Here is a 13065-nt window from a genome sequence, read left to right as displayed (position 1 = left end):
TATGGTGAAACCTCATCTCTACTAAATATACAAAAATTAGCCAGGCATGGTAGCACGTGTCTGTAGTCCCAGCTACTCTGGAGGCTGAGGCAGGAGAATTGCTTGAACCAGCCTGGGTGACAGAGCAAGGCTCAGTCGGAAAGAATAAAGGGGGTGGGGGAACTAATGTTAGATGACTCTACCCATAGGTAAGCATTTGTCAACTTGAGCTCATGAAGCACCCAGGTGCCTGGAGGCATTTCTAGAGTTCCTTGAAAGAAAATGTGGTCACAGCACACCAACTTCAAGTGTCTTTGCTCCAGCCTGCAGTGTGGATTGTAAATCTAAATCAAAAAGCCTAACCCATAATTTTTTTGCAAACTTGATTTGCTAGGAAACATTAGTAAGAACAGATTTGTGAGGTAATGCATTGTCAGAAAACCTGATCTCAACTTTCCAACTCCCCAGTAATATGGCCTTAGTCAAGTCATTCTATTTCTCTGTTTGATTGGAAGCAGAAATAGAATGACTTGACTAAGTCACTGGAAAACAAAGATATTAATAATGTGTAGGCTTGAAAGAGAATCTCAGAACAAAGTATGATAGATCTTTGACACTGAAGACATAGAGGCCATGAGTTGTTTTTGCACAAGTAAAGTAAGATGGGGAACTAAAGTCAACAGGTAGATAATTTATGTTTCGTCTGCCTCCTTTCACTAGCTCCACCAGCAGCTCCCTCAGAATCACTTAGATACAGACAAGCATAAATGATTTAATACAGTCACAGAACAGAATGTAAAAGCTTACAACCTGAATCATGCAGAAGTACATACATATTTGAAAGAAGGCAAAAAATAAAATTTGCTGGAAAGAAAGCTTGGGTTATCTCACTGTTTTTATTTTAATAGTGGAAAGATGAGAGAAACTAATGCTGATAGAGAAAGACACAGAAGTAAAGCATATTATTTAAGTAACAAAGGTACTCACTGGTGAAAATAATAAGTGTTTAAAGGAAAAGGGGAAGAAGACGTAGAATATAGTGTACATAAACTAAGTCTGTCACCAAGCATAAGAGGCTCACTGCCCTATATACTAGAAGCTAATTCTATGACATGGGGTCTTAGAGAAAAGAAAAGCTTTTTATTGCTAGTCAACTAACCAGGAGACAGGAGTCCACCTCCAATCTGTCTCCCTGAGCTGGCTTTAAGGCAGTAATTTTATTAGAAAACTTTTTAGGGGTTGATTCTGAGATGAGTAGGTGACTGGTGGAAGGAAAGGGGAGGTCTGGAAATTCCTAGGGCGTGTGCAGTTATCTCTTCATGCCACCTCATTCTCATTGATTGCACATGCAGGGCGTTAGGGAGTTGGTATGAAACATGCGGTAGAAGCTCAGGTTGTGACATCAGCAGGCTTCTGCACAAAGTCCAGCCAGCCATATTGATGGCAGCTGATTTCAGCCGGTTCAGTTATCATAAAAAGGGAGAGAGTTTCAGCACTGAAGAAGTTGTTTCATTTCTTGTCTGCCATCCTGCAAACTCAAGAACTTCTGTTAGCCACTGGTATCTTTAACTCTTTGAGGCGTGGTTTCAAGTTTTGTTCTTTCGTAGGCAGAAATGAATAGATAATATCTGCTGTTAATGAATTGATACATAGAAATATAAAATTTATTTTTTTAGAGTTTTGGATTTATAGTGACAGAACTGGAAAGAAAGATTCTTAAAATGGTTTCTCAATAAGTTGGAAGCAGGAAAACGTGAATTAAGAAGCTGCTGGTTTTAAACATAAGCTCTTCTATATCATTTTATTTACCATAAAACATAGAAGAAAACAAACCACTCAAAAGGCATATGCTATTTCTTATCTTTGGTGGCATCAAAATGACACCAGATATGCAATATTGCTATTATTAAGGATTTTGTTCTGAGTCCTTTTCTTTATTCTACACCTGTGCTGTCCAATAGGACAGCCTCTAGACACATGTAGCTAAATACTTATAATTAATAAATTTTGGTTCCTAATATTCACCTGTCTTATCTCATGGCTAGTGGTTACTGTGTCGTATAGTATAGAATTAACAAATTATAGAATTTTCCATTATTGCAGAAAGTTTCTGGATAGTTATACCTTCACACTGAGCAATCTCATCCACTCTTACCGTTTTAACTGCTGCTCATTCTTGGATGAATCCCTGACCTTTATCTCTAGGCAAAGACCCTATCTCCTGAGCAACATGCCTTCACATGGACCTACTAATTAGATAGGAATGTTTTCCCTTGATCTCCCCTAGCCCTTCAGACTCAACTTATCCAAATCTGAACTCATTATATTTCCCATGAAAGTAATTTTTTTTTCTTTTTACATTTCCTAATTCTATTGTAGAAGCATCATCTTAGAAGCCCCTAAAGTCAGATGCCTGGTCTCTACTGATTGCAGCTCACTCTTCTCACAGCTGATAGCAGGCCAGAAAAGCCTCAGCTTATTATTTCTTCCTGATATTCCTGCTATTCTGGCCAGAGAACCTATCAGGTCATCATATTCTGCTTACTTTAGGTGTGGCCTGTGCTTCTGCTAACAGAGCTCCATTCTGAAACTGACAAGCTTATGCCAGGCACGCTGCACATCACTCAGCTAGTTGTCTACATGTTTTTCCTCCCTAGTAAAATGTCATTCCACACTTTCTTTAGCTATGCACATTCTGACTGTTGCTATGTGCTTTTGATGTAACCACAACAAAGTATTTGAGGCATTAAAAAAGGCATTTGGTTGAAAACAAAATACTATTTCTTTCAAGTTAGGGAGAAGTCCTAACCTGGGCTGCTGCTCTGTAAAACCAGACCACAAAAAGGCAGTGGTTGTGCTACTGAAATGGGTTGAAATCAAAACGTCTATGGCATCCACATCATAAGACTCATTTATTGATTGGCTAATAGATGTACAGGGCTGTTCTAGAGAACAAACTGAGATGCCTTCAAGGGGCTCACAATCAATCAGAAGAGGAAGAGTTTAACAATTATCTTTAATATATCAGCTTGTGAATCTAGCGGAATGACCAGTTCAATCCATTCCAACCTTGTTCTAGCAAGTCTTCTGTACTGCAGAGGCTGGAAATCTAAGTATTAGAACTTTCAAATCCCTTTCTAGCTAGTTTCTAGAGGTAAGCTCGAATTTAACTCAGATCTTCTTCCAAGGAGTACATAACCTTGACCAAGTTTCTTAGCCTCTTTCTACTTCACTTTCCCCAACTCAAAATTGAAGTGGTGACATTAATATTATATTCTTGAGAAAGTTATCTGAAGATTCATCAATATAATTAATGTAAAGATCTTAGCATGCTGTCTGGGACACATTAAACATTCAATAATTTTTTGAAGTTATTATGAAAAGGTAGAAATGACATCCCCTCCCCAGGTTCTGCTTTAGGATAAATAAGAAGGAAGGGGGAGGAATGTATCACACCCATTTTGCTGTGGCAAATCTAGCAGACACAATGTGGTTCTGAAGCCAGCAGTTCACTAGATCGTAGCTAAGGTAATGCTGTTAGAATAGCAGGTTCCAGCTGAGCTCAGTGGCTCACACCTGTAATTCCAGCACTTTGGGAGGCTGAGGCAAGAGGATCACCTGAGATCAGAAGTTTGAGACCAGCCTGGCAAAACCCCATCTCTATAAAAAATACAAAAATTAGTTGGGCATGGTGACATGCACCTGTAACCCCAGCTACTAGGGAAGCTCAGAGGAAAATTGCTTGAACCCAGGAGGCGGAGTTTGGAGTCAGCTGAGATCACGCCACTGCTCTCTAGCCTGGGCAACAAAGCAAGACTCCATCTAAATAAATAAATAAAGAATAGCAGCTTCTGGTTGCCTAGCTTTCTGTATATGGCAAGGAAAGCCAATACCTTTGCTGTGTTGTTCAGGAATCATTTCTGGAATCCCAGCCCTAGAGCTTGTGTCTCCAGCTTTTCTAATGATATTGTAAGCACTTTATTTCATATTTTAAAATTTTTGTGTTTAAAGTAGTGAAAATGTTTATGTTAGGTGAAGCTGAGTCCAGTCTGAAACAGGCAAAATGGAAGAAGCATCATGTTTCTGCCACTAGCAAGCTAGGGTGGCTTTCTTGGTTATGTATGACAGTAACCGGGCTATATTATTATTTCAGAACTCTGTTTCTTCACTTACAAAATGGAAAGCAGTTCTGAGGCAGGATATGGAAATGGTAGTCAATTTATTTGACCCACTAAGAGAAACTTCCCTCACCAGTCTTCCAGGACCACCACGGAGTACATACTGTAGTTGTTCATTTTTGGGTGATATGGCAGAAGTATCTGTAACTCAGGTTCAATTCTTTCTTCACTCTATTGGTTACAAGGAGTTTCCCAGAAAGCCATAGGTGTGGGTTAGTGGGGAGCAGAATCAGCTTAACAATAACTCGCAACACTCACTTGTATGCTTATTGTAGCACTATTTACAATAGCAAAGTCATATAACCAACCCAAATGTCCATCAATGATAGACTGGATAAAGAAAATGTAGTACATACACACCATGGAATACTATGGAGCCATAAAAATGAATGAGATTATGTCCTTTGCAGGAACATGGATGAAGCTAGAAGCCTTCATCCTAAGCAAAGTAATACAGGAACAGAAAACCAAACACTCATAAGCGGAGTTGAACATCGAAAACATATGGACACAGAGAGGGGAACTACACACATCATGGAATGTTGGGGAGGTGAGGGGTGAAGGGAGGGAACTTACAGGACAGGTCAGTAGATGCAGCAAACTACATGGCACACGTATACCTATGTGACAAACCTGCACATTCTGCACCTACTGTACCCGTTTGTTTTTGAAGAAATAAAGTAAAAGAAAAAAGAGTGAGAAGAAATGTAGCAGGAATAGGCACCATGGTCTTCTGGGACACTTGCTCATGCAACTTATTTGTACCTTCAGGACCTACTCTAGCCTTATCTTGTATATGTCATTCTAATATAATATAATGCCATTGTGCAAGCCCAACTTTATGGTTTGATGGGTCAGACAACATCTAGTACATGTTTAGGCTGCATGGAAACTTGATAGCCTATGGTCAAGTGTTAAGTTTCTTTTTCTTTCTTTCTTTCTTTCTTTCTTTCTTTCGTTCTTCCTTTCTTTCTTCAGAGCCTTGCTCTGTCACCAGATTGGGGTACAATGGTGCAATCGAGGTTCACCACAACCTCTGCCTTTCAGATTCAAGTGATTCTCCTGTCTCAGCCTTCCTAGTAGCTGAGATTACAGATGTCCATCACCATGCCCAGCTAATTTTTGTATTTTTAGTAGAGACGGGGTTTGGCCATGTTGCCCAGGCTGGTCTCGAACTCCTGACCTCAGGTGATCCACCTGCCTAGGCCTCCCAAAGAGTGTTAAGTTTCTAATGGAGCCTGGTCACAAGCCAACGGCTACACACACACACACACATATATATGTGTGTGTACCCAGTGATTCACCAAGAGGGACTGAACAAAGGTTCCATGCAGCATCTATTTCTGCCACAGATACTTTGAACACCTTTGGATGTGCTGGGGTATATAGCCCAAGTGGCAAGGCAGATTACATGGTAGCCTGGACCTGCTTCAGATTATTCTCCTATTCTGTGCCCTACTCAAAACTGGCAGCCTTTTGGATTACTTGGGCAATATATTCAAGTAGCAGATCCAAATGAGCTATATGTTACCTTCACATCTAAAGAACTCCCTTAAGTAGTGAGGGGTTAACTAAGAAAGTTAGTCATGTTGGGCAGCAGTTTACCATTTACCTTAGGATGTGTATATTCACATGCCCCAGACACTGATCCTCTATCAAAGTTACTGATGTGACTTTTTGGTGACAAAGAAAAGAATTTGAGGCAATACGTTCCCATGCATATGTCTTGTACAAGTGTTACAACAGTTTCTACTTCCTGCTTTCCTGCTTTAATCAACACGATATCATCAATGAAACGGACCAGCATGATGCTTTATAAAACAGAAGTGATCAAGATCCCTGTTGACTAGAATATGACATAAGGTTAGAAGGTTGATATAATAACCCTGAGTATATTGCTGTTTCTACCAGCTGAAAGCAAATTGCTTCTCATAATCTTAATGATAGGTTAGAAAAGACAAGAAAAAGAAAAAGAAATTCCAGATCAATATGTGCATACCAGGTGCCAAGGAATGTATTGCTGGGCTCAAGCAACAAAACTACATCTAGCTCAATAGCTATAGTTGGAGTCAGCATCAGATTAAATGTATGATAGTTTATTCTCATTCTGCATTGTTTCTAAACTTATAAACAAATCTGACTCCTAAAAAGTAAGTAAACAAGTGTGATTCAGTAAAATAAATCCCAAAATAATGGTAACATTTTGCCAACTTATATCAAGAGAGAACTGGAGAATACGTATGGGCACTGATGCCAAGGGTATTAGAAGTATAATGTTGGAACATGAAGAATTTATTGATTAGAGTGGACCAGGCCAGGATTCTTGATCCAATGTATTTGGGACACTAAGAGTGGCTCTAATAGTTTGCTTTGTTAACTAAACCATCGACCTAAAGAAAGTATATATTAACAAACTGAGGAAATGCCAGAGGAAGGCATCTAACTTTGGAGAGATCAGGATGGTAAAGTGGTTTTATTATGTAAAATATTTTCACCTAGCCTCTATAGCTCACAAGAAGTTCCAAAGAGGCTTTCGACCCCAAGGCCAGAAATACATTTATGAAGGAAATCCTACCATTCTTGAATAGTTCCATGCTGGCTATTCTCTGTGGGCAAGCATGACAGTAGAAACTGCTACCATTAAATTAGGATCCTTGAATTTAATCAGGATGGTGGTATCCTGGAGTGGCTGGTGCTGATTCAAGTCAGTCTTCAAATCATTCTGTTTCTACAGGTTGAATAAGACTTAAATAGTCTGTCCTTCTATTTTTGTTCTAGGAACACCATGATCAACTAACTAATTCCAAAGACTCCTCTGGATCAAGCCATTCTGTTTACTGCTTTGGCTCTGCTGCCCATCACAAAAACCATGCCCACCTTGTCCTCTAAACTGAAGGCAGAAAAAAACTCATTTGAAGACAATGTTGTTTTCCAGATGCTAGAGAAGAGTAAGTTTCACAGTGACTTAGGCAAAATCTACAGGGTAAAGTGTTAAATAAATAATTTAGAAAATAAATTAACAGATAAATTAAGAAGTTAGAAAACAGTAAAGTGGTCTCATTTGTGCCTTGAATGGGTTTACTCAATCAGGAAAACAGTTATATATTATAATATGAAGTTATTCATACATTTCATGTGAACAAATAGCATGATAGAGAAAACCTGGATTTTATTAATAATAGTAGAGTCACAAATAAAGAAAAAATCCATTCTAATTTGCACTGATTAGTCCATATATTAACTGCCAAGCCACGTGTTGAATATAATATTTTAAAAGAAGTATTAACCAAACAGAATAGCCCACAAGCAAGAGACAAGCTCGATAAGGACTCTGGATAATGCATCATATTTTAAAATGATTGTGGTAACTGGAGTTTTATCTGTAAATACAAAAATAAAACCACTATCATTAGCTTTGGGAGAGCACCTGCCTTTATTTGAAGTGTGAGCGTGTGAACTAGGAAACTGATTTATTTGAGATACCTTCAAAGGAAGATCCAGCACCAAATCTATACATTTCCAAGGAGAAAGGTTTGGGTGCAATGTTCAGTAAAACCTTCTACCTAGTTGCTCAGTAGAGGAATTAACTGCTTTAGAAACAAGAAGTTCTGTGCTCTTGGAATGTTCACACAGAAGCTGATTTTCCATCTGCTATACCTGTTTTGGTTGAAGGCATTCCTGCAACCTCAACCAAAGGAGGCTAAACTACCTGACCTGCAAGGTCCTTTCGAATCTTAGAGTCCATGAAGAGTGAGCAGGGAATATAAAAGAAAGGAAAATGAATTTCTGAGATGTAAGGGGTAAGGACTGTGGGCAGGACATGAGAGACAAGGTGGTGGTTCATAAAACTTGGTCTCTACACATCCATCATATATCACGATCTGTCATATCTCCCTTAAAAACACAAGAGTTGATTAAACTGGGCTTGCAAATACCATTTGGCTTCACTGAGAAGGGGACTGAGATGTTTACTAAGAACTTTTAAAAATTGAGTGTAAAACAGCACATGAGATACAAGACCTAGGTTGAGAAGCAGTGTCCTGACTTCATTCCTCATATTTCACATTGGCTGCAGGCCTGCAATGAAATATGGCTCATTTTTTTTTTTTTGGTCTTTGGCTTTGAGGCTAAAGAGAGGGTTTAGCAGAAGGTATCACAATTCCTTTTTGTGGATACAGAATTATCCCAAGCAGTTGTCACATCAGGTAGAATAAGACAAGTATCGAACGACTCTCTGTAACTCCAAGGCCTCAAACAGAGTTTTTCCTTAGCCTCTGGGGAATTGGTGTCTGCAAGGAAATCAAGAAGCTAGTCCCCTAACTGCGTTCGGAGCACGTTGTGGGAGGTGCAGACCAAAGGTGAATTTACACATCAGTGACTAAAGTTTCCTGCCACTAAGCATAAAAAGTCACTCATGAGCAGCGTCCCTAAACCACAGCTACAGGATGTGGGCACAAACCCTTGTATAATTGTTGGCCAGGAGCCAGTGAGCATTCATCCCTGTGCAAATACCTTGGCTTTTTTATGTTGTTGTTAACCTTTGAAAACCACAGGCATGAGTCTCTCTCTTTCTTCCCCTTGGCAAAAGTCATCTTCTTTTCTCCAACTTGGTCTCTTGTGTGTAAAGAATTTCTGAGGAGCTTTTAAGCCTAAATTTAATACTTTTGCCCTCCCCTCTCCTGCCCTACAAAGTGCCAGCAGAGGTAAAGCTGCCTTACAAAATATCTGCTGGCTCTGCTAGCTTCCGCAGCTTTGTTTGGGCCTTTTTATCAGATAGGAAAGGAGAGAGTTCTATGAGTGTCCTTAGCCTTTAAGAAAAGGAAGGCAATTTCTGGAAATTCCTCCGAAACAACTGTGCCCTATTGTTTTCTCGCTTCAAAACGATCTCAACAAGTATGATACATCCATTCAGATGGCGTGCCTCTCCCAGGGAATACAGATACTATATTGCAAAGAGCAGTGGGCTAGGAAAAGAAATTGGAAAATTTAGTCTAATCTCGGTATTTCCAATAATTCACCATCTTCTTTTTGAGAAATTTCTTTCCAGTTTCTAGGCCTTTGTTTCATGTTTTGTGAAATAAAAGCGCTGCATTTACATGGTTTTTCTGCCTTCTTATCACCAAAACTCTATAAATTGGCTTCCTAAGAATGTTTCAACAAAGGATCAGTAAAAAATGGACCTCAAGGCAAATGATCCAAAAGTAGCCAACTTATAAATGAGCTTCTCTTTCCTGCCTTAGATTACCTACAACCAAAGTTTATGTCTCCAAAAAGGCCCAACTGACCACTGAGCACTCAGTGAGGAGTGAGTCCTGGTAATCGTTTAAAATTCCTCCTGTTGGGTTTAAAAAAATCTATCTGCTCTGAACTCTCTCACCCTCAGAACTGCCTAAGATGTATCAGGAGACTGTGAGGCATTTGTCAATGGAGCTGTTCAAGCAGTTTCTGAAACAAAGCTTATCAGAGATTTTTCAAGTGGAAATCGCTGAATGAGATAAAGATCAAATAATGAAGACCTCCAACCATGACATTTTGGTTATGAAATGCTTTGTACTGTACTTAATGTATCTTGTGTTTATTCCTATTACCAATCAAACTCATGATGCCATTTGCAAAACTGTACTGGTAAGTTCAGATGATAGCCTGATAAAAATTCCAAGTGTACGGATAGGTCCCCTGGTTTGTGGCTCCCCGTTGAGCTTAAGGACAAGTCCAAGTAAGAACACCAAGTGCAAAATGAGAAAAACCATAGTCAGTGGGTCCATGGTAGTGAAGAAACAATTTCTGGAGGAAATTTAGTTCCCTTGGATGTTTTCCCACCTTCTGCTGCAAAAGTCTCATCACTCTCTAGGCAAATACTCAAAGCTTTCTATTTAATACAAGAATTTCACCTCATTTCATTGAATCCTCACAAGATGAAATAAGCAAAAGTAATATAATTGTCTCCATTTTGCAGATGAAGAAATTAAACCTTAGGAAAGTTAAGGAAATTTTCCAGGGTCTCCCATGATTGATCCCATTCTTTCCTAAGAAAAAAAATGGTTCTAAGTCACTAATTATTAGCAACAATTTTTTTTGGAAAATCATAGGGTCACTGTCCTTAAGATATGTCAACCATTTCTCCAAATGATATCATAGAACAATTTCTCTCACAACAGCTACTTTATCTAGTCTTTCCTTGAACATGTCAAGTGATGGTGGGCTCATTGTTTAAAGAACCCATTCCATCATTGAAAATTTACAGCTGTAAGAGGTTCTTTCTTATCTTGAACTGCTATCCAGATTCCTAAATCTTCTTGCCCTCTGGTCATAATACTGCTTTCTAGATCCCATTTATCAATTAATGGAATATCCTATCTATGATAGTTTTTATGAAACATGAAGGGAATCCACAAAGACTCTCATATCATCTCTGAATTCACTATGCAAAACAGCTTTGCTTCCATTCAGTGCGTATCCTATTGTTACAGACTGGCTCTCAAAACTAAGAACCATCTCCCTCCTGTCATCCTTTCTGAATTGTTTCCATTGATGATGGTGCACTGTGTCCTTTAGAAGGTCATTTGGGAACAGTCTGGCTTAGGTTACAAAGGAAACAAATGTGCAGAGAGAAGTCGATTGTCAGGCTGATCCTTAAATGGTAACTCAAAAGAATGTGTTGGACATTTCAGAGGCTTCTGCCAATAAATGTCACTATCTTGAGGCAAATGGGGATTTTCGGGCAGCAGTATTATAATAATTTGCCAATTATGCCTGCTTCAGAACCAGTGCCAAAACAATACAACGACTTTTCATTCCACTACTGTTGACAGGACAGCTATGGATTTCAACATTTCCTTTTAGAGTCTGAATAGAAGTTCCCTGCCTTGGGGACTATAACAATATTTGCAATCATGAGGGGAAGAAAAAGTGGGTGCTATAAAGGCAGACGAGAGGGAAAGAAAAAAATATTAATGGAAGTAAACAGAGACAAAATAAAATGAGAGTTATTCAAGGCTTGGAATTTAAATGCCTGCATCAAACTGATGTTTATAAATATATCAGAGGACAAATCTTCAAAATTGAGGAAGCAAGCTTTTCAAAGCAAAGACATTAAACTTCACAAAAGCCCCCCCCCAAAAAAGTTAGCTGGAATTTTCAACCTAAATATCAACCAAGATGTGTCCAATGCGAGTCTTGGGAAAGGCAAATAGCTTTTGTAGTAATGTGTATGTAGTCAACATTCAAAGTTTTTTATTCTAAATAAAATAAGATTCTAAAATTAAAAAAAAGAAACTTGAGAGATGCAAAAATATGAGATAATTTCCTGGGTTGTTGAAAATTAGATCTAAGTCAGGAAGAAACAAGCAGGAAATAAGAGGGAAAAGAGCAATGAGAATAGAGTGGGTTAGGACAGTGTTTTTGAAAACAAGGTCTTCAAAACCCTCTGCAATCCATGGGCATTCCATATACAGCACCTCCAAGGCCTATAGAGAAAGATGCCTGTGGCATTCTCATCCTCATTCCAACCATAGTGATCCTACTTTTATGTTTTGTATATTCTGCTTCTGCAAAAGATTTCACAAGAAGAAAAGGATCTTCTATTAAAAATATATTTGAACAGAAGATGGCAAAAGCAAATGAGCTAGAAACCGAGTGCAGGATGGATTGAAACAGTCTTAGAGCAAGGATTCCATTTAACAGACTGTGTTAGTAATCGAATGAGTAGAGTTAAAAACCTGATCTAATAATACAGCTGTAAAAATGGTAAGGAGAAATATATGAGCAATTTTGAAAAAAGAATGAGCTTCAAGTTTGACATCTTGGCACTGGAATAAAATGCTAAGCCATAAATAGATGTGATAGTATATAGGATATAATCGGTAAGGATTAGAGAAATCAAAATGGACAGAATTCAGGTATGGATAACTGAGACCACATAAATGCTACAGAGAAATCCAGGATTTTGATGATGCTCAATGTAACACTGATATATAGATGACTGGCGGACAGAAATGCAAAACTGAATCTTAGAATAAATATTGGGAATGGAAATATAAATTTGGAAGACTTCCTTATAAAGTGGTAGCTAAAAATCTAAAGACAGTGAGACCCCAATGAGAGAATAAATCAGGAGAAGAGGGCTGAAGACCAAGACCTTAAAAAAAAAAAAAATGCCTATACTTAGACAGCTGAAGTAACAAGACCTAAAGAGTCTTCTTTCCTGTGCAATGATCAGGTCCTCTTTTGATAACAATATTCGATAGTCTCAGCAGCATTTATGTTCTAGTTTTAAGGAAATTTGGTTATTCTTGTATGAGGTCTAAAGTGTGTATCTATCAGTCCAATCAAGCTTTTAAATTTCCTGAAATACTAAATATTCAAAATCATGAAGTATTATTTAAAAGTTATTAATTGTTTCAGTCCAAAAATAGGGCGGTTGAAAATGGAACTTTCCAAGTGACATATCTATGGATGATATACTTATGGTAACAAAAAGACTCTCAAAAACCAATACTCCCACGGGCGAGGGAATAGCCAAGTTTGTTGCGGTTTCCAATGAATGACATCAGCCCTGTGTAGGTCTCAATCAAAATGGGTTCAGTTAACACCATCAGTTTCTTTCCTCTTCCAGATCCAGTTGAATTCTTGTGGGCATTCTGGATAGCTGGAACAAGCTTAGACACAAACCCAGACAACTGAAGGAGAGAAAAGGCACACAGTTAGTTATTGTAGATTACGTTGAGAGATATACTCACTTCCCCAGCCAGTCTTCACCAAAGTTGACTACTCTCCTGGGGCTGCAGTTATTCTTGCTTCTTAAACGCAAATGGTTAAGTTTAACTCCGTTAAGTTAATACAATTAGTAACTGTGCTTGGCCAGGTGCTGTGGCTCTCCCCTGTCATCCCAGCACTTTGGGAGGCCGAG

The 13065-nt window shown here is 38.6% G+C and overlaps 1 protein-coding gene across 2 annotated transcripts in view; it reads right to left on the bottom strand.

The window, feature by feature from the left end:
* Positions 1-2273: 2273 nt before the first annotated feature.
* Positions 2274-13065, bottom strand: part of TPRG1 (tumor protein p63 regulated 1) — a 194894-nt gene continuing 184102 nt past the window's right edge. For both annotated transcript variants that reach the window (XM_010337715.2, XM_003927007.4), the window contains exon 6: positions 2274-12835. In XM_010337715.2, coding sequence (XP_010336017.1) covers positions 12641-12835 — 195 coding nt within the window. In that variant the 3' untranslated portion in view covers positions 2274-12640. The remainder of the gene's footprint in view (positions 12836-13065) is intronic.

This window comes from Saimiri boliviensis, chromosome 8 (genome assembly GCF_048565385.1).
Source record: "Saimiri boliviensis isolate mSaiBol1 chromosome 8, mSaiBol1.pri, whole genome shotgun sequence".
NCBI classification, from domain to species: domain Eukaryota; kingdom Metazoa; phylum Chordata; class Mammalia; order Primates; family Cebidae; genus Saimiri; species Saimiri boliviensis.
Note: the sequence above shows the minus strand (reverse complement) of the source record. Positions and strands in the feature narration are given on the sequence as shown.